At 44.6% G+C, this 26,975-nt stretch overlaps 1 protein-coding gene across 3 annotated transcripts in view; it reads right to left on the reverse strand.

Moving 5' to 3' along the window:
• The window catches only part of fbln2 (fibulin 2), a 64,361-nt gene extending 40,336 nt beyond the window's left edge, over nucleotides 1-24,025 (reverse strand). For all 3 annotated transcript variants that reach the window (XM_048255472.1, XM_048255471.1, XM_048255469.1), the window contains exons 1-2: nucleotides 23,959-24,025; nucleotides 18,545-22,166 (exon numbers count right to left, since the gene is read on the reverse strand). In XM_048255472.1, coding sequence (XP_048111429.1) covers nucleotides 18,545-22,019 — 3,475 coding nt within the window. In that variant the 5' untranslated portion in view covers nucleotides 22,020-22,166; nucleotides 23,959-24,025. The remainder of the gene's footprint in view (nucleotides 1-18,544; nucleotides 22,167-23,958) is intronic.
• Between the last annotated feature and the right edge of the window lie 2,950 nt (nucleotides 24,026-26,975).

Genomic DNA, 26,975 nt, shown 5'->3' on the forward strand with positions numbered 1-26,975 from the left:
TGTGTGTGTGTGTGTGTGTGTGTGTGTGTGTGTGTGTGTGTGTGTGTGTGTGTGTGCGTGCGTGTGTGTGTCTGTCTGTGTGTGTGTGTGTGTGTGTGTGTGTGTGTGTGTGTGTGTGTATGTGTGTGTATGTGTTTGTTTGTGTGTATACTTATACCCTTAAGAACTGAGTACCGTGCTTGTTAAGTTATTTATGACTTAAGTTAAGTGATATTGTGAAGACCTGGTGCATGCCACTGGTTCCATGGGTTTGCATATGTATTGTACTGCATTCTTAATATTTGTGTCCCTGTACCATTTTCTTCATGTGGACATAAATAAATGGTTAAAATGTGTGTGTGTGTGTGTGTGTGTGTGTGTGTGTGTGTGTGTGTGTGTGTGTGTGTGTGTGTGTGTGTGTGTGTCTGTGTGTGTGTGTGTGTGTGTGTGTGTGTGTGTGTATGGGGTGGCATTTAAGAGTAAATCTGTATACACATGCCTTCTCCACGTTCTGCATATAAACATATAAACAACAAAAATTCACCCGACACAAACTTGCAACTTTTCTCTCTTTTTCCCCTCTCTTTGTAGGCAAAATCAGTCTGAACATTCCTCTATTAGTATCTTCAGGGGTTAAGGACCGAAGCCGGTACTACGTAATCCATTCCTTCCTACTAACATACTGTATGTGTACTTGACAACATTCTGCAATCGGTTCTCACATGCGCGAATGTCCCCATATGGCACTGATTACAACAAGGCTTGCAGGTGCAAGCATGATATCACTAACATGGAGTGTAAGACAAGGCCAGTTATTACGCTCATCAGAAGAACACAACGCTCATAGCACCTGTTTTTATACAAGCCAGCCTGGAGCTCGGAGCCTGGAGTAGATTAAAGTCTAAATGTGAAGATTTATTAACAATGTACTATTGTGGCACAGAATTAGCTGTATCAGCTGGCTTAGTCTGCAGAGTGAACCACGCATACTGAGTGTGAACCAAATTATCAATTCTCCACTGTAACAATGTTAATGAAGTGAGCCCTCACGAACAGAGACATCCTGAATTCTAAATCCAATCCATCATATCTAACTTGCTTAACTATCACATATGGATATGATTCATTCTCCCGTCCATAATGATGATTGATGGGCAATATTGACGAGCAAAAAATCCTGCTGTGACATGTTCCTTTGTGTGTTCATGGGGTGAGTGGGACTCTCTATAAATGTTTTTATGCACACCCAATGTAATATGTATAAGCCACAAAACCGCCAGTCGGAATGATTGACTAGCCGGAGCACAGGTGACACTGGAGTGGATCAGAGCCTCATATGGCATGGTTCCACGCTTAGCTGCAATCAGGAGAACTGAGTCCATTAGATTGGCCCAGAGATTGGATGCATCCATTGGGAAGACAGTGGGGGGGCCGAGTCATGCTCCAAAAACGCCTGCCCAGTGGCAGACTTAAGGTCAGTGAAGGTGAGAGGCCAGGCACTTAACACAAATGGGCTTAATGACTCGAGAAACAATGGAGAACCCAGTCTATGTATAGGCCTAAAACTCAAAAGGAGATTGATCGCTCTCATCGGTTACTTGTTTTTTATCCCCCCCTGAGGCCAGTCAACAAGAGCGCACAGCACACAGTCACAAAGCAGCCTGCGATTATATACTTCTTCACCCAAAACACAATGACAAATTTCATTATGAGGCAAATGAAACCACAGAGAATCAATTAGGCTCTGAGATGGTGTCCGAGGCTGTCTTGAAGTGCTGGCAGGGGGGGTGGATTTGGGAGTCATTAGAGAGATGCTTCTGCCAGTGGCTCTTCTTGGCAAGCGATGTAGCTGGCTCTCCGACACACTGGGTGCCAACTCCACCCACATCTGTGCCAGCCTCGGGAAATCGACAGCAACATCCACCAAAAGTCTCCCGGAAAAACCCAACACAAATGAGCCTCTCCCGCCTCGAACTTGGGACACTAAATAGATTGATGATGATGGTGCCTCAATCACACGGAAGCAACAACGAAAATGAGGTAATTAATTAACCAAACATTCCACGGTGGGGGGTGCAGTGTTGTAATGTAACGGAGTACAAATACTTCGTTACTGTACTTAAGTAGAAATTTCACGTATCTGTACTTTACTTCGCTATTTAAATTTATGTCAACTTCCACTTTTACAGCATACTATGAAGTGCGCACATCCAAAAGTGTTTCAGCAGGTGCCAAATCAAAAAGGGCATACAAGTGAAAAAGTGAAAAAGACTTAGAATAGAAAAAAGACACAACGTTTCGATCTTACGATCTTCTTCAGGCATCTTCCACTTTTACTCCACTACATTTCCTAGATAAAATGTATACTTTTACTCCGTTATATTTCCACTAAGCATCTTCGTTACTCGTTACTAAAACATAAAATTAGAAAAAAATGTGTGCGACTGCAATAAGGGAGGTTTGGCGAATCACTGCTCCTAGATTGCATTACGCCGGTCGAGGAAACAAATATTGACATTTGTCACATTAGTCTATCTTTTCTTAAAGTAGGACACGTTCCGCATTCTGTGCATGACACCAATGCAATGCCTCTGCATGGGTTGTAGCCTACGTGAGGGAGTTCTCCCCTCCCAAAAATAGTTGGTTGGGTGCATATAGCCCGTCTTTTCCAAAAAGTTTTCTCAGATACGGATGGCCAAGCCGGCCCTACAGTAGACACCAGCGTCAGGAAGGATGGAGGGTAGAAAGAGGCCAGGAGAGACTGAGCAGCAGATCAACCAGTCGACCACTGAAAATGATGAGCCCGAAATTAGTGATGAGGAGGCCATGACTGCAGGGACAAGTACAGAGGATAAATTAAAGTTATTTAATGTAAGAAAGAGCAATTACCCTACATGATAAACCTATGCCTTGTTTGCTCAGAAGAGGGTGTAGTAAAGGAGTAGGCTAAATCACCAAACAACAATATAGCCTACCCATGCAAAAAACATGTAGCCTAAACATTAGTTCAATATGCCTCTTTGTGGAAGCATGGGATAGGATACATTTGAAAGGCTTTCTTTCTTTCTTTCTTTCTGTTTTGGTAACTTGTGGAATATTTTTTGTTCTTCTCAGTTGAAGTGAATTATTATATAACCTTTACACATTTGTTGAACCATGGTACTAATAAAAACTACAGGATAGAGCTGAAATGTTGCTTAATTTATCCAATTTCCACTACTATGGTCGGTCGTGGGCCTGAAACTTTGAAAACCAGCTTCTTTTGAAGATGAACAGACACCTTTTCAGTTTCAACTAATGACTGGCATATTAGTAGCTGCTGGACATAGGTGGCCTGTGTGTGTGTGTGTGAGTGACGGTGACCTGGGGAGTAAGCCCTAGAAATGCTCATGCCACATGACCAAAATGTTCTCCCTACAAGCAGGTCATTTTCTTTTGTGAAAGAAATAAGTTATTTATTTTTCATTTCAGAGAATTGTGCCTAAAAAGTCCTAGAAAAGAATGTGATTTGATTTGATGAGTGAGATTAAGAACATATAGGAACCCTGAATATGCTTTATGCTTTACTATAAGAAAGCCAAAATAAAGTTTACAATAAAAGTTCAAAATAGTACGATACTTGTACTTTTACTCAAGTATTGCTTTCTAGTACTTTATACAACACTGGGGGGGTGGGAACGACCCTGAAGTAAGCAGCTTCATGGGACCTAGCCGCTACCAAAACAACGCTAACGGGACCTAGACAAAACAAGAGTGTCTCTGCAAAAGTGGAAGAGAGTGAGCTAGGAGAAAGGCAGAAAAAAAGCTTTCCTGTTTAACTTTCACAGACATAAAATTTGATGGATAGTCTTTTCCAGGCTGTGATTTGTTTGTGTTTGGCTTGCTTATTTGTACAAGGGCACCTAGGAATGGATGGGATCCTCACTTGGTGCGACAAATGTCATTTTTACAATGCCTTAAAGCTACAGCAAGAGTCCAAATAATGATTTAAAACAGTTGAAGAATGCTAACTGCCTTCGCTTTTAGCTCTCGGCTGCGCTTGCGAGAATATCGTCTCTCATAACGTATATTGCCGCTGTTTGTCACTGCACCTCCAAGACAAATAAACTGCAAGGAGCCCTAAGTGAATTTCCAGAGAGGCCGTGGCACAGTGCAGAGCAGAGTGAACATCCTGTGGAAAGCTTCAGGCTTCCTATGATCAGTGAAACACACTCTCTCTCTCTCTCTCTCTCTCTCACACACACACACACACACACACACACACACACACACACACACACACACACACACACACACACGCACACACACACACACACACACACACACACACACACACACACACACACACACACACACACACACACACACACACACACACACACACACACATCACACACACACACACCGCACACACACACACACACACGCACACACACTCAGTATACTGTACCTGCCCAACAGAGCCAAAAGTAGAACAGTAAATGAGGTGGACTTCAACTTCTTATTTAAATGAGGTGTGTGGTGTTATTACTAACCTGCTGTTTCAGTGGCATTTACAATCGTATACAGTATGTCAGCCATTTGACAATAAAACAAATATCCACAATCCCTACAAAGTGCCTCTGCACTTTTAATAGAAAGCAGCACATTGCAACCTGCTGCAAGATGAAGTGTCTTCAATATATTGCCCTATTATGTTTTTTGTCTCATCCTGACTCTCAAGTCTTGTCTCCAGATCTCTTTTGTCATTCAATAAGCACATACAATTCAACATCTGTTTACGTATGTATGTACTGTGTGTGTGTGTGTGTGTGTGTGTGTGTGTGTGAGTGGCTGTGTGTGTGTTGTATATATACACTGTGTGTGTGTGTGTGTGTGTGTGTGTGTGTGTGTGTGTGTGTGTGTGTGTGTTTAAGTGAGTATATGTCAGTTTTGACCTCTTCCCACTGCTTTGGTGTCATATAATACTGACACAAAGTTGAGGTAAAGCTCAAGAGCCATTTGCGCCTCTTCCTCTCTGGAGTTGAAGTCCTCAGGAAGTCATCTGTTAGACAGATGGTGGCAAAATGAAACACTTCTCCCAGAAATATTCCTCCAATGTGAGATTTCTCTTCACACCACCACGCACACGGGCAGGCAACATCTGGCCGCTCGAAAAGGAAAAGGTTGTGAAATGGATGAAGTATGGCCTTTTATACAGTAACGCAGGCCTCATTCATTTATTGTGTATGCATCTGTCATGCACAGGCAAATCTACCACTGCTCACAGGCTTTCAAAAACTAATTTTTCAACACAGTGATTTTTCATGAGCCAGCCAGAACACCATGGCTTTGCATACATAAAAACACATAAACAAATCATACTTATGAGATATGTTTTAAATTTCTGAATACTAAAACCCCTTCAAATCCAAGCAAACAGTATTAAAATCAAACATTTATGTTATCAGAGAAGACCAGTGGGCATACTGAATACTGAATAAAGACAAATGCTCATGTCTTTTTCAATGAGAGAATAAACACAAGCGCTGCAATAACCAACACTGTCATCAGCCATAAATATTCAGAAAGAACATCTATATGCAAACCTAAAAAATCCAAGCAACCACTGGCATATAAAGCATACATTTTTAACTACGAGACAATTCAGACGTGAAATGGGAACTTCGCTAGCTTTCTAGACCTCCATCCATCGTCCTTACTGCTACTGACTCCCCAGGCTGCTGCAGCATGGGCTCACGGTAAAGAGGCAATCATACCCATAGCTTTTTTGATAAGACTGAAGTTTTCCCTCTCTGCACCTGCCACTAAACCAATCATTTACTCTGTAGCGTTTGTGCGCCCACATTTCCCCCCAGTCGCTTCGCTTTGATACAGTTCTCTGAAAGCTGCCGCTTTTGTTTCTGTTTAAAAAAAAAAAAAAAAAAAAAAACATTCCTTAGAGACGTTTTCTTTCTCTCCAAACAGAGAAAACATATTCTATTAACAATAACAGTTGTTGTTCTCGCTTGTACACACCCTTGCTTCGTGCCCCTGGAAATGATTTGGCTCTTAGCTGTTTATGACTGTTTCACTGACTCGTGTGCTTCCAAGCCCCTTTCCGGCCCCTAAAAACTGCATAAGCTGATCAGGTTTGATGGCAGCAGGTGATGGAGAGAGAGAGCGGAGAGAGAGAGAGAGAGAAATAGAGAAAATTAACTGCTAATGAATTAGTGGTTGTTTTAACAATGAATTATTCACATCTGGAAAAAAGTAGGATGTTGGGACGGTAGGATGTCACAATGCAGGCACACCAAATGTTAAGCTTCCAGAATCAGGTTTTATATAGCCATAGCATTTCAGTGCCTAAGTACAGACTTTAACAAATGTTGCCCTATCACACAATAGAGGTATCTCAAGATATGTCAAGGTTCCCATAGCATCCATTACTCCCACTGTCTCTTGCACTTTGCTGGAAGATGCATGATCTGCAATACTGCATGAAGGCTCTGACAGCCCAGAAGACAACTGCAGTGCTGCTGGTCAGAGTAGAGGAACATTTGATGCATGGAGGCTTCATATTTCATTTGACACTGGGGGTTTGGATGGAGCCAGCAGTGACATGTCTAGTAAGCGCTTATTGACCCTTTCAACAATAAAAACAAAAACAATGCTTGAACGTTCTATTTGGGCCCCAATCTACTTCCTCTGCATTAAGATAACATATGGAATGTTAAAACGGAAGCCTTGTGGGGCCAACTATGATGCTGATAATGGAACTCTCTTGAAAGGGTCCATTGCCACTGAATATGACTTGTTACTTTGTAGACTACACTCCATGGATACCATGGATTTAGTAAACAATCAATATATCATGGATTTTGTTCATGGGTTTTGTCGAAAGCAGCATAGTGGGTTTCAATCTGTATAATTGCCTTCAGTCTGGAACAAGTACAGTGTGTGTGTGTGTGTGTGTGTGTGTGTGTGTGTGTGTGGGAGGTCTCAATGTAGCCTAATATTTCTCCAGTCCTCTCTGGTGCAGTGTAGCTTTCAGACAGGTAAATGGTGTAAACATGATGACAGACCGCACAACACACACTCCACTCTCCCATATGGCTCAAACCCGTCAGTTTAATCATCATTAGAGAGGAATCAGTGACAGCAACACTATCAACTTCTTTGTAGCTCTGCCAGTGGGACCATGAAAGCTTCAGCACTGTTTGATTGCTGTCTCTAAATGGAAGCAGAAGTAAGACAACAGTGTCTAGCCATCCTGTTAAAACTTAGCCTAATATTGTTAGTAAATGTTTCTGATGACCATATTTGATGCCTTTGACTTGAGTTATTAGCTTATTATTAGTAAACACAGTCTGTTGTGCTTGTATAGTGATAACACAGACAGATTCCTCCTGGAATTGGTGAGTTATTCGGTCGGGAACTGTCAGGATTTCCATCCTCGTTTCCTTTCTGTAAACATCAGTACTTTTTTCCATCAATTACCGCTGGCCCATATACTGTAACCTGGCCCATATTTCGGCAGAAAGCGGGAGCTAAAGTCATTCAGTGTCCTCAATGGAGCACAGAGGAAAGTGCAGTAATATTATTTACAGAGCTGTAAACATAGAAATATCCATCAGAATTCCTGACATGAAACACAGTAATAGGGTTTAAACCGAAGTGATGACAGAAATAAAAGATGTGGACACATTCATGCAGATCCATTTGGATTTTATCTTTTTCTTTCATTACCCTTTTCCTCAAAAACTCACTGGCAGCACACTATTTCTACATCCCACTATCTCCCTTTTTAAAAACATGGTCAGGGAGGATAACGTTCATCCAACCTGTCTGACTTCAACTGCATCTTCACCACTCATCAAAATCTTAGCATCTAATGCACTCTGTCTCACGGCGCAGTACAACACGCCACACAACACACATCCCCATTTTTTCGGCCTCCTGGCTCCAATCACGTCTCGGACAGGACAAGTAATCCATCACTCTCCGAGACGCCGATCAACACAGAGTAGGCAGCTGCTTCACCTGGGGAACCCTCCTCCACCCCTTCTCCTCCTCCTGTGTTCATGGCCAGCACATGGTGCTAGGGAGCAGCGGGAGAGTTTCTTTAAAGCAGAGAGGCGTGGAGCAGGCCAAGTGCTCAGTTGGGCAGCCAGAACCCCCTCTTCTCTCTCAAAGTGGGAGCTCACACCGTTGTTGGCAAGTCACGTGTGGGGAATCTGTGTTCTTGAGAGTCAATGTAAGTCGTATTCAAGTGCTAAAATTCCACTCTTGAGGTCTGGCTCCCAAGTCAGGAAGCAGCTTCCCTATGGAGTCTTTGAGTTGTGCTCACACATTCAGAAGCTTGATCAAGCTTGATCCATTCTAAATGGATGTTTTTTTTCTGTAATGCTTTGAAATGTACTGTAATGCCACTCACATACTGTGTGTGTATATGTCTTGGTCTAGTTACTGTACATTTGAGTGGTAGGGGCTGGTGCTGAAGTTGAGGCTCATCTGTTGCACCAGGTGTTTCCACTTCAGTGAGATTAAAAGCTGGCCACCTGTCATACACCATGTGCTACAGTATGAACCCTAAAAATACCATGTACACTTTGGCCAACAGAATGCATCTCTATTCCCAAAACTGTTACATGGCTTGGGAAAGCCTGCGAGTTCAAGACTCAAAACAGTAAGGTCTCCCAGCAATACCCTTACAGTGACCGACTCTAAGACCGACTCAACTGTTATCAGGGCTTTGAACCGGTTCAAGAAACAAAAACGAAAACCGGGAACTTTTTGTATTTTACAGGGAACAGAAACGAAACCGGAAACGTTATTATTTTTTATGTTCTGGAACAGGAACACTTATTTAAAAATAATGGTAACCGGTTAATACCGGTTTTATTTCGTTCCTCAAAGTTTTCGTTGCCTTATTAACTAAAAAAAAAAAGTAATTATTTTCCTGCGCACGTTACCATGACGGCTGAGGTTCACTTCCTGTGTGACATCACATCAGACATTCGCTGACTGAATGGAGAGAGAGCGGTGGATTACAAAGTCTCCACTCCACATCTTAAATAAGAGGTAAATTACGATCCATCGTTAATTAAAACGCTCATTCCAAACACAATATCAATAGCTATATTTGTCAACTCCACGTTAATGATGGACTAGCGAACATTTGGCTAAATGGCCTTTCCCCCCGACAGTTGGAATTTGTTGTTGCCCGAATGGCATAACCACGTGTCTTAATAATGTGGTTACGTTTGTGTGGAAATTTTCTCTTTTAACAATAAACTACACATTTGAAATAATTGTAGACCTATTTAATTATTATTATTAATGGTTGTAATATTATTACATTTGGTTTAAGCTGGATGAGAAAGATGTGACATAATTCTATAGCATTAAACAGCTGACAGGAACAAAATTAACCGTTCCGGGAACAGTATTTTTTTGTTCTAACCGTTTCGGGAACGTCAATTTATTGGTGGAACTCATAACCGGAAACGTTATAATTCCGTTTCTGTTCGGAACGAACCGATTGGAAAAAAAAACGGTTCAAAGCCCTGACTGTTATCCACTTAAAAATACTCATTCATCATTTCAGGCAGTCTGAAAGCCTGCAGTGCTCCCTGACATATTCAGCGATTGCCATGTCTGACTCTTTGATCATGTCTAGCCTCTCATGGTCGACTTGAAGTGTGGGAACTGGTCCAGTCTGGCCGAGCCTTTTATCAGCCATTAACACAGCCTCAGACTAGACCTCTACCTGCCACGTTTGGATCTCCACCAAAACAAATCATTTGGGCTTCTATTGTTGGACTTGGGTACAGAGGCCTCTAGACAAAAAGGAAAAAAAAAGGAAAAATAATTAAATAAAATCTACAGTATATTCACCGAGCAATAATAATCTGTGGGTTCCTTAGACGAGCCTCCTTGGGACCACCGAGACCTCCTACCTTGCTGGTCAGGCCTGTGTCCACACCTATATGAAAACACACACGATAAATCAGCCCACAGTGGGTCTCCCTGAGTCAACAACTACTTTTCATGGCTGAGTGTGAGTAAATCAGAAAACCCACAGCCTGTCTGGCTCTTCACTCCTGGTGAGAAGGGTTATGGATCACAATGGGAGACAGCTTCAAGCTCCAAGCTTTTTATAGAGGAAGGTGAATAAGGATTTTACAGTACGGAATACAGACACATCTTATTATGACAACGAAGCCTCTGTCAACATTCTGAAATAAAGTGTGAGAGTCTTATCTCTTTTTAATCCCAAGAGATTAAGTCTATAGTCACACACACACACACACACACACACACACACACACACACACAGACATACATAAAGCTTTTCCTTGATAATGCCATGCAGTTAACCACACAGACGGGAACATCAAAGCACCCTATGCAGCCCTGTGCACTGAAGAGTGACAAATACTCCCCGTTAAAGTAACTGTGGCTCACACCGTGAGGGTACTCTTCCTAATCTCTTCTCCTTGGTCTCGCCGACCTCCTCACTGATTGCCTCCCCACTTGGCTTTTTGTCACTGGAAGTGCCATGGCGGAACATGTTTCGACAAGCTGCAGATATCTATCTTAATTGCTGTCAAAAATAGCGCCCCTCTTTATCTCCTATTCAACCTCGTTACTCGGGAAAGAACACTGCCTTTTTCACAGCGGCAATTATTGCCTCTGGTGAGTGATTGGAAGGAATGTCTCCCAACAATCAACTAAAATGCTGGTGCACAAAAAAGCCCCGGTGGTTATCATCGCACGGCCCGTTTCCCCCGATCCGCTCGCTGTCACTGAGACTGTCAACGCGGCGGAAAAGACTCGGTTTACTCAAAGCACAGAAATGTAAAAAGCACTGATGCCCACACAAAAAGAGGAAGGCCCCTCCGTCAACATATATTTGTTGTGCTGCACAGCGAGATAAGCTAAAACGCTGCTGTGTAAAACACAACAAATAAAAGAAACGACGCAGAGAGAAAAGAGCCAGTCAGTCAAGGACTTCTCTTTCCTTTTCTCCTGGGGGCCCCAACTGCCTCTTTTCATCCCTATCACAAATGACATGAGCATACGATGGGCATGACAATAGCTACGGGATATTTGGCCGGAAAAAGAACTAAGTAGCAAAGCCAAACAAACACATGGAGGCATACAGACACCCAACAAACCACTGTCCAAGAGGTTTCAATTGTCCTTCTTTGAAGTGATCAGTAAGGTTTTTAAGCCTAAAGGGCCTGCTTCATTGCAGTCTTTTGTTCTGTGTCACTCTTTATGTTTTAAGGATCTCTCTTCTGCTATTCTACTTAGTCTTCTGTGGAGAAGCTCATAGCTCTGTGTGGATGACAGAGAGAGAGAGAGAGAGAAAATTGAGGGGGTCTGGGAAATAAGGAAGCATTGATGTGCCCCAGGCTCCTTTTCTCCAGGACAATATAATACAAGACGAGAGACAACCAGCCACACATCTCTCTCCCATTGCTTCATTATATCTCCTGACCTGCCCTCAAACACTGATGCAAGCCCTGCACTGCTGTCCAGCTTTCTACTGACTGAAAAGGACACAATTTGTTGTTTTTTCATCCCTCCATTGTTGGCCCCCTCAGTGTCCAGTCCACTCCACCCTCAATCTATGGTGGTATTGTTCGGCCATTGCTGATGGAGAGAGCTCCAGTAAAGAAGGAGCCAAGACATGAGTGTCGCCTATCGTCACCGTAGCATTCTGTAGCCTAGCGTAGCAAGCAGCTCTGGTAATTGCGACGTTGGCTCTGGGACTGGAGACCCATGGGGCCAGGCAGATTGGACAAGGCCCTGAGGGAAGCACCTCATCTCCGTCAGTCCCAGACTCAGAGGCAATAACGGCCCAGGCACTCTCATCCATCAGCAGATAACAATGTCCTCACACACTGACCGCCAATGAAAAAAAACCACACATCTCTGTCATATCAGTGAGACCTTGGCCTCTAGACACATAGCAGAAATATGACTGGACTGATTTCCTCATCATGTTGCTGTTGCTGTTGTTGTTGTTGAACTGCCTGCCACTGTTTTGACTATGGATGACTATAACTTCAGTGGCCTAGTCCATTGTCCCGCCATAACCCAGAGAAACAAACATTTCCAACAGAAATCTCTAGTAGTCGCCTACAGAGAGAGTGAATGCAACACTCGGCTTAGCGTAGTATTCAGTTACAGCTCTTTTATTGTTTTGATTTTTGGGGTGTTTGTAAATTTGATCTGGCACTCTGAAAATGCTTGCAACACTCTGAACTTTGAAGAAGACGAATTTAATTAACAAACATTTCGTCTTTCATAGATCAAAATTCACATTAACACAAGCAGCAGATTGAAATAGAACGCCATGTTTCATTCCAGAGCTGGACAACAGTGAGGATGTTTAACACTATAAATGCAAGTTTGTTGAATTATTTCGCTATAATTTTTAAATAAATCCGGAATATGTCCTATTTCCTCAAAACACTGTCGGCCACTGTTTTCAGTTTGACTGACGTCTCAATCTGCCACTCTGTCCCTTCAAATAGAGTGCCCAGCATCAGTACTCTGAACCCTCTGTGGGTGTGACGTTCTGAGTAAACAAACAAAAATTCTATCAACATGAATTTATGAAAGGTTAGAGTGCCAGAGTGTGCTCATAGCGCTGAGAGTGGCAGTTTCCAAAAACATCTGACACAAGCACATCAATAGATGCAGTTTTTGATGTGCCTGTGTCCAATGTGACCAAATCCAAAAGGTAAACAATACATAAACACTAGGCTACTTGTTTTTCAATAGGCCAACATTCATTTGTGTTGGTTTAAAAATGTGTCACTGAAAATGTCTGGCCCAGCTCAATTTCTTGGTTTGAAAATCTGGCCCAACTGAATTCTTAATTGAATAGCTCTGATCTAGAACATCAACTCTTTTTGCAGTCATTTTCTACAGCTTGTTTAATGGCACACATTATTAGTTAATCAATATTAAATACAGCATTTATATGAGACTTGCCATCCATCCACTTATTATGTGACATAGACACTGTGGGGAGAGCCATTACCCAAGCATTTATGATTTTGAGATTTCCAGCTCAAAATGACCTTTGGCAGTAAAGGCCTCAGGCTACAGCCAAATAATTATTGGGCTGTTCCAGTGACATTCTTGTAAAGGGGTGTTCACCTTCTGAATCTGGTGTAAAAATCTACCCATTTGTTTATGTTGTGATTAGTTTGAACCCACTTCAGAGGTAGTAAAAGTAGTATAATTAAAGTGTTTACACTTTAGAGAGAAAGTACGTGTAATGTCTGAACAGCTGAAGACAATCACCAAGGCACCCCTCAAATAACCCCAACATATAGTACAGCTGTAGCATGGGAATAATTAAAAGCAATTAGCAAGCTGAAACATTACAAGTCAGGACAAGTCACGTTAAATTGTGTGCATGTTTTAACACGGAACATCACAGAAGGTGGAAAAAACGGCACTCCAGCCATTGAGTCATTCTAATCCAGCCCCGTCGAAAATTCAAGCTTTTCTATGATGCAACACAGAGCTCTCCGAGCAGCAACTGTCTAGGGGATATCTGGCTCGAGCCAAACTGACTTTCCCACCCTCTCCGTCAAGGGCTGAGGTCAACACAGAGCTCAGCAACATCTAGCTCTCCAAAATCAACAGCGTGCAGTGGGAGGGTGGCCTGATGCTGCCTCTCCCTTCAACAAAACCACCTCCTAACACACACACACACACACACGGGGAGACATACAACATTGTGTTGGGGAGCGTGATTGCACGGTACAACGGTGCACTGAAATGAACTTGGAGCAGGCTGCTGAGGAAATCAGCCGATCAATTTCAAGTGCTGAGTGGTAATAACGCAGTATACTAATGGTGCTCTATTCCAATGTTTCTGTGTACTAACTCCGCTGGATACTAATGCAGTTGTGGGGTGAATGAGGGGGACCATACTCAAGATACAAGAGTGAATGGTGAGCTATTTTTCCAGAGCCATGTGAAAATGATGCTGTCATTACACTACCTGTTCAGTGTACTAACTCTGCTGGGTAGTAATAACAAAGCTGTGTCAAATTCTCAAGGCTTACAAACTCTTGGCTGGTTATAGCAGGTTATTTCAATTTAATTCAATTTATTGTGCTTATATAGCGCCAAAACATTCCACATGTATCATGGCGCTTTACAGAATGTAGGCAATCAGAGAAAAAGAAAAGAGGGAGAAAAGAAAAGGAAGAAAGGAAGGAAGGCCCATGGGTAACAGGGGGGAGGAAAAACTCCCTAGAATTGGAGATACATATAGGAAGAAACCTCGAGCAGATCCACGACTCAAGGGCCTGACCCATCTGCCTAGGGTCAATACGGTCTGTAAACAATGACAAATGCATATGACAGTCAGGTGTGGAGAATAGGACATGGTGTTTAAAGCACCTGAGGTGAAAGTTACAAGAGGTGGGATGATTACGTATCCGGTATGATAAAGCATTAATCATGATTTAGTGAGAGAAAGTGCAATAGTCCGGCGTCGGAATTGTCCAGGAAAGAAAGTTGTCAGGGGGCAAGTGGTGGGTCAGCAGACAGGCCAGAATCCGGGCAGAGGATTCTAGTCTGGTGGTGTGTACTAGTGGCGCAGTGGGGCTGACGAGAGGAGCAGATGGTGTCTGCTGGCCTCTGAGGACCATTTCATCTCCACTACCCCGAACCTCCAGCAGGGCTGCAGTCAGACAGACAGACAGGCCCCCCTTTAGGACAGCAGCCAAGGTGACCCTGCATGCACTCCTCATGTGATATCCCATGTTTGAATAGTCATCAAGCCCTTCTGAGGAAGACACAGTTGATCTAATATAAGAGCAAAATCTTACAAATCAAATACTACAGGACAGAGTGTCAAAGAAATAGCATGAAAGGGCCAATATGCTTAAGTTACTATGGCCATTGCGATGGTACATTACATGTCATCTAATGTGGGTGTTGACTGCAATTAGCAAATCTATACACTTTGTCATCACAAGAAAGTTATATAATTGTATAAAATATTGACATATATAAATCATATGGTTATGTATATACGAGTATATAAGTAAATATATATACTCTTTTGATCCCGTGAGGGAAATTTGGTCTCTGCATTTATCCCAATCCGTGAATTAGTGAAACACACTCAGCACACAGTGAACACACAGTGAGGTGAAGCACACACTAATCCCGACGCAGGGAGCTACCTGCTACAGCGGCGCTCGGGGAGCAGTGAGGGGTTAGGTGCCTTGTTCAAGGACACTTCAGCCGTTCCTACTGGTAGGGGTTCGAACCGGCAACCCTCCAGTTACAAGTCCGAAGCCCTAACCAGTAGGCCATGGCTGCTACCCTCGGTTCTCTGAAGGAGAACACGAGATGTTAACCAATGGGAAGTCCATCATGGTGGAAAATGACCCATGGTGGGCCTATTATACACATCCTTATATGCAAGGCCTGCACATATACATATACAGATACATATATAGAGGCCCACTCTTCTTACCCTTCTTTCAAGGGTAAAATGGAACAATAAATATTACTGTAGAAAACACAATACCCTCTCTGGGTGAAATGCATTTTCCCAATCTCCACCACTCAGCCAGAGGGAATGATTTTGATTTTGTAATCTATTTGGTATGAGATCCCTTGCTGTTCAGCAAGTGTTATCTCATTAAGTGTAGTCATGAGCATGATGAAAGTGCTTTTAGTGTAGGAATCAAAGACTGACTCTCTCTCTCTCTCTCTCTCTCACACACACACACACACACACACACACACACACACACACACACACATATAAACCGCCCGTGTTTCTGTGTTGTTCACAATGTTCATTCTACTCTATATTACTAGTAGACCTATTGTTTTTTGTGAAATATCTCCAGTCACAAAGAGAAGTAACCCATAGCAAATCTACTTGCATGTGCACTGTGATTTGAAAAATTGAGTTCATGAACCTCCTGATCACATTTGGCACGTTAGCACAACATTCAAAGGCTGCAACAATAGGTTGTGAGGTTGTATATCAGGTTGTTATTAGAAAGGCCCGAACAACGATTTGAGAGACTGCTAGATTCTACAAACCTCTGAGATATATGTCCATAATGTCGGTATTCCATATATATGAAAAATGGATTACCGTACTTAATTTTGGAGTTCCAAGTCTGAATGGATTGCCATTGCTCACAGAACATTCCAGAGGAACATTCATCTTCTCTACAATTTCCATATGTTTTAACTCCAGACCCATAAAGATGGATATTCTAAGGGAAAAACCCCAAGCCCTACAAGGGAGGGAGACATAGTTGCTGTATGTCTTTCCCTGTGAACCACACAAACTGCAGCAAGGTATGCCCCTGTTCTAGTGAGGAATTCCATAAAATGTGGCAGACCTCCAAAGCCCTATTCACAAGTCATAATCCCAAAACCTGTTTTATGATCACATTTTTAGTAAAAGGATTGGTGAGTAGAGGCTGATTTCATAGGAACGGTCTCAGACGGATATTGTCTTTGTCGCAGTCTGAATACCACCTGCTAACACACTGTAGATTGTTGTCGAAAGAACAGAATGGTTTTCAGACATTTGGGAAAAGTGGGAAAAGGTCAAAGATTGTAAACAACTGCAGTTCCGCCCTGATCACCTTGATTACTGTAAACTGAAATGATCTAGATGAGAAACATATTGGGAGAATTTAAGAGCAATGACATTGGAGATTGGTGAAATGGCCACATTTCTTCGTAGGATCTATGACCTATGGGGAATAGGAACTGGAGAGAGTAGTGAGGGGTGGTATGAGTTCAGCCAATGGTAAAAACCTCTCTCTCTCTCTTGGCGATAAAGGATTTCAAGCTGACTGATAAACTCAACTAAATCCATCCAACAAAACTGAATCTATTCATTTTTGGCACCGAGACACACAGCTCCATCATCCCAGTTAAATAAGGGTATACATCCATCTCATTCTGCACCTACTTCAAAGCAGACATTCCAATAGGACATTCTGGAACCGTGAACAAGAGGCATATGTTTTATCTCTCCACCTCATATGCTGTTCATTTAAAATAACCTTCACAAGCTCCCCTCAGGGCCAGATAAACCAGTGCAAGGAACCAGTTGTCTGAAATCTTGTATTCTACACACTGCTGACCACCCCCCATTGCTTCTGTTTTACCTGATAAAGTCTTTCAGCACACACACACACACACACACACACACACACACACACACACACACACACACACACACACAGGTGCCAAAAAAACATTGTCTCACTACACCATCTCACCAGTGAACTCAAAACAGTAAGAAAGACATGCTGGCATTTGTTCAACAATCCTGAGTCAGAATCACACGCCACAAGAGCTAAATGCTAAATGTAGGTTATCTGTCTGAGGAGGAGGCCTTCTCTCCTGAGCCGAGAGGAAAGTGTATGTCAAGAGCCCAGAGTGTTTCCATTTTGGAATGAGCGTTTTTATCTTGAACACTAGCCAGCAGCCGAGTGTGCTATACTTACAGGGGAAATTATCTCCAGCATCACTGCAATTTTCATTCAACATAAATAGAGAGGCAAACAATCCTATAGAAATATTTTGAATCACTGTGAATATAATGTTCTAGAAGAACTAAAAATGTATGAAGCAATCACTCTTCATGCGATTTTTGCCTGATTGCAGTTATTTGCAAGGCGTTAACATCTGGCTTTCAGAGAGTTATTGCAAAGCGCCCCAATATCGCATGTGCATTTGCCAGAGTGAAATTTCAGATGGACCAGAAAAGTATTCAATGACCCAGGTGCCTCACGCGAAAGCCCTATTAAACTTTTTTACGAGTCCAATACAAGTCAAAATGAATTACATAGACTAAGCCCATAAACACCTTCAGATTTAAAAATCCCTAGGCCTTTTGTCTCGGGGACGCTGCGTACACACACCCCTCCGACATCTCCAGCTAATTGAGAACTTTAGCGTGTTAAATTGCGCAGACAAGTAACTTGGCGAGTGAGCGATGGTGTTGACTTATCCGAGAGGAGAGCAGGAGGATGTTCACAGCAGGGGGAATGTTTGCCTTCGTGCTCCAGGCAGCACCCCCTTGTGTCGTGCGTCTCCACTCCCAGTCAAGTTTCCAGGGGCCTGACTCTACATGCCATATCCATCCATCACAACACACCACATGACAGCGCACTGAGCATATACTGTATGTGTGAATAACTATGAACATAAATATGAATGCAAGTGCATAGAAAGAAACAAACACAAGCACTTTTGTTGAATGATGAAGTGTAACTGTGGAGGATTGGTGGAGAGGAGTCTGTCTGGTCTCCTGCAGTGACTGTCAAATGCTGGATAATGCATTACGCTTGTCTTTTAGCAGCTGCTAAAGCCTTATTCTGCACTGATTCGTCCATTATTCAGAGAAGCAGTTTGTAGTACCTGGCAAATGTCAGCGATCAATCACCCGTCTTAATTAAGCTCCCAAAGCCCCCTTTCATGCATGCGTGAGGTGCAGCGTTCAGGGCAGTGATTAAGAAACAGCAAAGGGATCTCTGCTCTGCTTACTCACCGCTGTTATGGAGGGGAAGGGAGCTGAGGGAGTTGTCACGCTCCTCCACACGCTCCCTCTCTCGTTCTCTCTCCTGCTCGGCGTGGACGCTGGTGAAGGCCTGGCTCTGATTTCTCACCGGGTGTCCTGCATCTGCTTTCACTCTGAGGGCGGGCTGGCTTGTGGTGGGGATGCGTGCCGGGGGCAGCGTATGGATCTGGTGAACCCGCTGCGGCGGCGGTCGGTGGGTGGTGTGCTGTGCATAGTTCACCGCTGCTTCCCCCGCCGGGGGAGTGACGTGATCCTGCGGCCCGACAGGCGGCCATGCGATGTGCTCCTGGGAGGGTCTCCGGGGCTGGTGACCTTTGCCCTTGTCCTGGTCAACTTCCTCTGTGACAGGCCTGCTCTGTGCAGCCTTGCCGTGACCTTGATCGGTAAGCGTGACCCTGTCTCGCTCAACCTCCTCCATGACAGGCCTGCTCTGAGGATTTCTGTCACGAGCATGATCAGCAAAGCTGCCCTTGTCCCTGTCCATTTCTGCCATCACAGGCCTGGTCTGTGAAGTCTCGCGATCTCCTTGTTGAGGGAAGGTGGAGCTGTCTTGGTCAGCTTCCTCCAAGTCAGGCCTAGTCTTGCTGTGTCCATGTTCAGTCGACGTGCCCCTGAGCCGGTCAAGGTCCTCAATGACAGGCTGGCTCTGAGTATTCCTGTTAAGATCATGTTCAGCAAAGCTGGCAGTTTCTGGTATCACCGGCCTGGGCTTGCTATGTTCTTGTTGAGTTAAGAAGCCCCTGTCTCGGTCAAGTTCCTCCGTATTTGGTCTGCTCTGTGTAGACTCGCTATGTCCTTGTTGAGGGGAGGTGGCCCTGTGTCGGTCAAGTTCCTCCAAGACTGGCCTGCTCAGAGGATTTCTGTTAGTCTCATGATCAGTCAAGCTGCCTCTGTCTCTGTCCATTTCTACCACCACAGGCCTAGTCTGTGTTGCCTCGCTATGTCCTTGCTGAAGAGAGGTGCTCCTGTGTCGGTCAACGTCCTCCAAGACTGGCCTACTCTGAGTATTTCTGTTATGTCCATGATCAGTGAGAGTGCCCCTGCCCTGGTCAACCTCCTTCATTACTGGCCTGCTGTGAGTATTCCTATTAAGCCCATGATCGGCAAAGCTGCCAGTGTCCGGTATCGCAGGCCTGGTCTGCATAGGCTTGTTGCTTCCATGATCGGCAAAGCTGCCAGTGTCTGGTATCGCAGGCCTGGTCTGTGTAGGCTTGTTACTTTCATGATCGGCAAAGCTGCCAGTGTCTGGTATCGCAGGCCTGGTCTGTGTAGGCTTGTTGCTTCCATGATCGGCAAAGCTGCCAGTGTCCGGTATCAGAGGCCTGGTCTGCGTAATTTTGCTAAGTCCTTGATCAGTAAATGTGCCCACTTCTTGGTCAAGTTCCTTGATGACAGGCCGGCTTTGAGTATTTCTGTTACGGCCATGATTGGCAAAGCTGCCAGTGTCCAGTATCACAGGCCTGGTCTGCGTAGGCTTGCTTTGTCCACGATCGGCAAAGCTGGCAGTGTCTGGTATCGCAGGCCTAGTCTGGGTAGGTTTGTTGCTTCCATGATCAGCAAAGCTGGCAGTGTCTGGGATCGCAGGCCTAGTCTGGGTAGGTTTGTTGCTTCCATGATCGGCAAAGCTGGCAGTGTCTGGGATCGCAGGCCTGGTCTGCGTAATTTTGCTAAGTCCTTGATCAGTAAATGTGCCCACTTCTTGGTCAAGTTCCTTGATGACAGGCCGGCTTTGAGTATTTCTGTTACGGCCATGATTGGCAAAGCTGCCAGTGTCCAGTATCACAGGCCTGGTCTGCGTAGGCTTGCTTTGTCCACGATCAGCAAAGCTGGCAGTGTCTGGTATCGCAGGCCTAGTCTGGGTAGGTTTGTTGCTTCCATGATCGGCAAAGCTGGCAGTGTCTGGGATCGCAGGCCTAGTCTGGGTAGGTTTGTTGCTTCCATGATCGGCAAAGCTGGCAGTGTCTGGGATCGCAGGCCTAGTCTGGGTAGGTTTGTTGCTTCCATGATCGGCAAAGCTGGCAGTGTCTGGTATCACAGGCCTAGTCTGGGTAGGTTTGTTGCTTCCACGATCGGCAAAGCTGCCAGTGTCTGGTATCACAGGCCTTGTCTGTGTAGGCTTGCTTTGTCCACGATCGGCAAAGCTGCCAGTGTCTGGTATCGCAGGCCTGGTATGCATAGGCTTGCTACGTCCGTGATCGGCAAAGCTGCTGATATCTGGCACCACCGGCCTGGTCTGTGTCTTTTTGTCATCATGTCTGTGATCAGCAAAGGAGGATGTGTGCTTTCCTCCGTGCGCAAAAACAGGGAAGCCATGTGATGCTACCGTTCTCTCCTCCGCCTCCTCCATCTCGTGCTCTTCGTCAATGTCACTCTCTCCTGCATCCTCATCATGGTCTTCAGCATAAGAGGTCCTCAGTGGGAACACTATGTTTTCAAAGGCTCTCTGCCAGGAGGCGGTGGTGAAGTCTCCACGGTGGCGCGGGGTGGTCTGCTGAAGGGTAGTCGCCGGGGCTTGAGTGGTCTCAAACCGGGGCGTCGCCTCATGATGAACAGCGAACGTCTCTCTGAGCTCTTGCTTCACGTCCCTGTAAAGACTCGGCCCACGTGGAGTGAAGGACTCTGGGTAGGATACTGAGACGATGGAGGACTTGGTGGGGGCAGCCACGTCTAGGAGTGGCGGCCCCGGGGTGTCCGTGGGCATGTAGTCGTAGTCCACCTCCTCCTCGTCCTCGAGGTTGTTTGGGTGCTGGGTGAAGAGAGGGTGGACGGGGAGGGGGTCTCCATGGGCCGGCCGGAAGGGCTTGGACAGGTGATCCCTCGGGCCCTGGTGCTGGAAGATGAACTGCAGAGGGTTATTGTAGAGTCTCTCGTGCGCGTTCTCCTCGGTCGTGGTGGCCAGCATTGGCTTCTCGACCTTCCGCGGATCACAGTCCGGGATCGGATAGCACATGAGGCTCCCGCCGTCGTTGGGACAGTGGCACACCTGGCACGGGTCCATGTGGAAGGAGTGGCCCGCCTCGTACTTCTGCTCGTCGTGCACGCAGCCGATGCGCTTGCACTGGATGCAGCCGTCGGCCGGCTCCGACAGCTCGATGCAGTTGGCCGGGATGTCCGGGCACGGGATGAAGTGGCAGCTGATCCGCCCGCCGCCCTCGGGGCACGCGCACTCCGTGCTGCCAAAATCCACGAAGTACGACTCGCCCTCAGCCACCTTCCCGTTGCGGAAGCCGGCGTTGACGCAGTCGTAGTATTGGTAGCCCTGGCAGGTGCAGCCTTTCTGCACACAGGTGGCGCAGCATGCGTCGCTGTCCAGCGACTCCTCGATGCAGTTGTCCAGCTCGGGGCAGTCCACGCCGGTGCAGTCCTTCTGGCCCAGGGAGCCACTCAGACTCAGCAAGAGCAAGCATTTCAGCAGCATGACCCTAACAAGCGCACAGCCAGTCATGTTGACTCTAACTAAAAGTGAACTAGCAGGGGGGAGGGGGGGCAAAGAAAAGAGAAAAATAAACAGCACAGGACTCCACTCTTTTCTGTATGCCACCTCGGATTAATAAGCGATCTTCTCTTGGAAGCTGCAGATGCTGATTGAAACCTAGCAGAGATGCACACAGACAGAGAGAAAGAGAGAAAAAGAGAGCAAGAGAGAGACAGAGAGGGGAAAAATAAGAGGTAAGTTAAAGGCACTGTGCTGCTGATTTCCTGTGAGAGGCTCACAGCCACGCTAACTCTCTGTACAAAAAGCCAACATCTGGCTTCATGGCTGAGCTCAAATTCTCTACTTCATTTCATATTCAGAAACCACAGCACTACCCCATCCAGGAGTGCTGGACACATTTCCCTTAATAAATACGGTCTGCTTTGTGCAATGCACTTGAACGATCACCACGGCAATAGCAGTGTCAATAGAAAAGAGGATTCCATGGTCATGACACTGACTTAGAATTTGGCTTTGACAAGAAGAGCACAAACCATCAAAGGGCAAAATCAAACCCTATTTTGATGTATATCCCATCTGTGTGCAGTAATTATAAAATGAGGTCATGACGAATGCTGACTATACGCGCTTCATGTGATCGATTTTTCAGTTTATTTGGCCTCTCATCACCCCTCAGAGAATAGTAAGGACGTAGAAGACCAGTAATGTGCGAGGTCCTTGTGGCTTTAAGCTTTTAGATGGTGATGGACAGTTTGGCAGCAGTGCTAACATACTCAGACCAAGCAGAACTTGATGCCAGTTTAACATGATGAGGTGTTTTGTGGGTAATTCTGGCATATTCATTTCTGAAGCACCTCACAAAGTGCTCCAGAAAGACCTCTGCCCAGACATTTTTCAACCATACATTCATACACACCTAAAAACCATACATGGTTTCGGGCACATGCCAGCTGGATACACATTAAAGGAAAAAGGCAGTTCGGTCTACCACAGACAGTGGAGTGCTTTTGTGCTGGATGCATCATTTTACATCCAACTGTTCGCCACTTTTTCTCTCAGTCATTGTCAAAAGAGAGTGCTTAAAAGATGACCCTCTTGAGCGAGTTCCAGTGAAGTGCAATTTAACAGCTCCCCCTTGTTAATGTAAGTGTGCCGAATGCAAGTGCTTCAGGGATATACATCGTTGGGTATTTATTTTAAAATACATGTTACAGTCTTTTGAATTACACCGGAGACAAATTTAGCATGGTTTCCTGAAACCTAAAATTTCACGCATGAAAATTGGAATCTTTCCATGTTTCCAAAGCACAGCATTAGCCTTAATTGAACTACACTAAAGGAAAGTATCACATACCTGGTAGGAATTAGTCATACAAGAGCTTGGTCTGGAGAATAACAGTTCTGATATCATTTTAAAAGGGGAATTGTCACATTGCTACATGAGCTTATTCCTGAAAAGTATTATTCCTGAGGGGACATGGAAGCGTGTGTGCACAATGCTACCCGTACATCCCAGCTAATTTGAATCCTTTACCGATGTTCCTAAAAAAGTTGACACACACCAGATGTTTAGACTTAGTCATACACAGATACTAATCATGTTTCCCACTGACGGAGCTGACGGTGCATATCAGTCAATATGTGTGACTTTATTCAAAATACAACACTAAGTCGGTAATTTAATCTTCATAGCCTACTGTTCGTGCAAATTCATTCTGGTCGAAGTACTCCTGACAACAGTGCATTCTTATTTAATTAATTAATTTAAATAAAAATTGCAGTGTTAGCACTCTCTGAGCATCTAGTCGACTGGCTCAAAATCTCATGACCAAGAATTTGCAAAGACGTTGTACGCACGCAACAGTTTAGTCTTGAAAGAAACAAACAAAAAAATTAAAGACATTTTTATCAGAGCAAAGTGGCAATGTTTATATCTAAATTGCCTTACCCAAGTCCGCATTCTCTGCTTTGAGGTGGAGAGGTCCGGGAGAGAAGTTCCCACAAAAGGATAGACAGGGCGTCTGTACACTTCGCAACTTTACTCTAGGGCTGAACTGACTGCATCTCTTACGGAGGGGAGGGACAAAAGTTTAAGACCTCATTACCTACTTTTTCACCCTGCCCTTGAGGACCTCTCACAGCAAGGAGTCACAAGTGAGTTTCACCGACGACTGTTTTTTTTATCAGAGAGAATAAATCGTGTTTTCCATTGTCTTATCTACTGCATTGGCTATTGGGTGTTTTTCATCAGATTTATCAGATTTCCTCAGAAATAGTAGATTATGAATGATTTATTTGAGATCATTACACTTTATGTAGGCCTACATCCACATTTCAATAGTAAAGTCAATCTGCCTAGATTCTATCTTTTTGATGGTGCACATCACACACACCATGCAACCAAATGTTTTTGACTCCGGTTATAGTGACAGGAGACCTCATTAATCTCACCTCATACTTTAGCTGAAACATTTGATGTCCCAGGTTAGGTCACCCTTATTTCAGTGTGAAATACCATGTGTTTTCGACCCATCACTGACAGAGGACCTTGCTGTTTACCACAACACTGAGTCTTGCTTTGTTTGTTCACCTAGATTGCACTGTGCTTCACACACGCACAAGTTTGGCCTTCAAAGAGAGGGTGCTTTGAGTATGCACACCAGGGCAAACTTAACCCATGTCCACCATGCTGTTTTTAAGGACCTTGCATGTACCTTTGAAAAGCGTGAGGTTGTAACCTTGGCCAAACAAAGGCCCTGTGCCCACACCATTACTCACCCCTGCTGTCTCTTTCACGAATGTGGGTCTGCCTGACACGCAGGAGATGTCCACTTTGGCTGAGCTGTCTAGGAAAGTTGCAGCGGAATTTCTGCTTACAGTAAAACTTCTCCAGTTACCGCTAATTGCTGCCGAGTCTCACTATTAGATGTCTTGTTCTGTTCTCTCTGCCTCTCTCGGAGTTTGTGATGAATGCCTTTTTCAATCTCAAGGGTTTTTTTCTATATACTCTCTATTTTTCTGACAGAAAACACAATGTGGCACTTACCTGTCAAGTCTTTCCAAATTCTACATACCTACACTGATAGCTTGAGCTCATGCCTGCATGTAAACAAAGTTAGAAATCAAACAGTTGTCCAATATAAATCCTGAGATGAGACAAATTATTTATTTTGTGTAATTTATGCCCACTGCATACAGTGAATCAGTCAGTGAGTGTGTATGTTTTTAGACAGACATCCTGGGGTTATCCAACAGAGCACTCAGTGTCCAATGCAAAACTCCATATTCAACAGTCAGTTTTGCCATGACCTAAGTTTCAGAAATTTGGCACAGAGCATATAAGGAAACGTATCCTGAGTTAAGAGAGGCACATGCAGTCTGAGTGAACTCCTCCGGTCACAACATTTTCGGGCCAAAGAACAATACAATAGCAGGAATATGTCTGATGTCCTGGAAAATGTTTTGTTTGACCAAAATCTGATCCACTCTCTGCAGCCAATAACATTTAACAAACAAAACGTGGAGACAGTTTCAGGTTAAAGAATCAAAGAACATTATTCATGCCAAAACTGGTCTGGAACGGCAAAAAAATGCAAAATACAATACAGTTGGTTCCCCTTTTGTACTTCAAAACCCCATACCAAAGAAGTTCAGTTTTCTCTCAAACATGTGGACAGTGAGGAGGCTCCCCTTTGATCAGCTGTGGCTTTATAGGTCGTTGTAAGCGTGTCAGTGCACAGAACTCTAACTGGGCCATGGAATGTTGTCCCTTCAGGCGTGGGATGGAACCCCTGACTTTAGAATGGAGGGCCGTTCTGATCAGTGTTCAATCTCTTTGCTTATAAGAGGCCCACTGTAATAGCTTGGGGTCAGAATCTGGCAGTGTACTTCGGCTGCCTTTCAATAGATAAGTCTTTTCTCTCTTTCTACCTGTCTGCCCCCCAACCATCTTGAAGGTGGTCCTCCTCGACCAGACCAGGACCATGGGCAGGAGAGGAAGTGGAGAGAATGAGAGAGTGAGACAAGAATAGAAAGCACAATAAAGATGGGAAGACATGAATGTGGATGTCCTTTTTTTCTTCAAGAGAAAAGCCTTTGAGTGCTGTACCCTTATGAAGGTACTAGGTGAAAGCCCACAACATCCATTTCAGGAGTTTCACATCCAGCCATCCATTTCTGCATGGATAGACCCGGGCGGTGGATGGGGGGGGCAATCAACCTCTCGCCATGGTAACACAAAAAAACGAGTAATTCAGCATGGGGTGTTTGGAGTGTGTGTGAGCTGTGCGTGTTTGAGTGTGCGCCCACTCTGTGGCTGACGGGGTTGGAGGAGCAGGAGGTGGAGGGTGGAGATGATGGGGCACGGGGGGTCTGTCCGCTGACAGACGTGCTCTTCTGCGCACTGGTGAGATTTGTGGAATCTCAGTGTGACCTCCGGGAGGCGAAGTTATCAGACACAGACGGGGCTTTGAAAGGAGCCCAGGGAGGTGGGCTTTATCAGAGGGGGTTGGAGAGGGATTTACGAGCGCAGGACTCGTGCCCTACTTTCACCCCTCCTTCTCTCCTCTCTCTCAGCAGTCAGTCAGTCAGCCAACCTGGGCCAGGAATGCTAAATAGAGAGGTTCAGGCCGATTCTAATGATAGGCTAACAGCAGGTAGCTCTGAAATGGCCAGACTGCACTATGCTGTTGACTGAATTGTCTGCTTGTGACATTTCGATTTTTGAAAGCAAACCTTTTCTGTTATCCAAGTAAAGCCATGTACTGGATATGTTTAGTCTACGGTTATCGTAAAAAATAAACAGAACTCAGATAAACATAGTGTGACATGGTTGTAAAACTCTTGAAGACACCTGTGGTGTTGTCAAACATTTACTGTAGCATACAACAAAAAAAAAAAAAAAAAACATATATTTCACATCTTTCAACATTGAAATACTTTTGCTTTCGGCCTAATTTAGAGGCC

Source organism: Alosa alosa, chromosome 10 (genome assembly GCF_017589495.1).
Source record: "Alosa alosa isolate M-15738 ecotype Scorff River chromosome 10, AALO_Geno_1.1, whole genome shotgun sequence".
In the NCBI taxonomy this organism is placed as follows: domain Eukaryota; kingdom Metazoa; phylum Chordata; class Actinopteri; order Clupeiformes; family Clupeidae; genus Alosa; species Alosa alosa.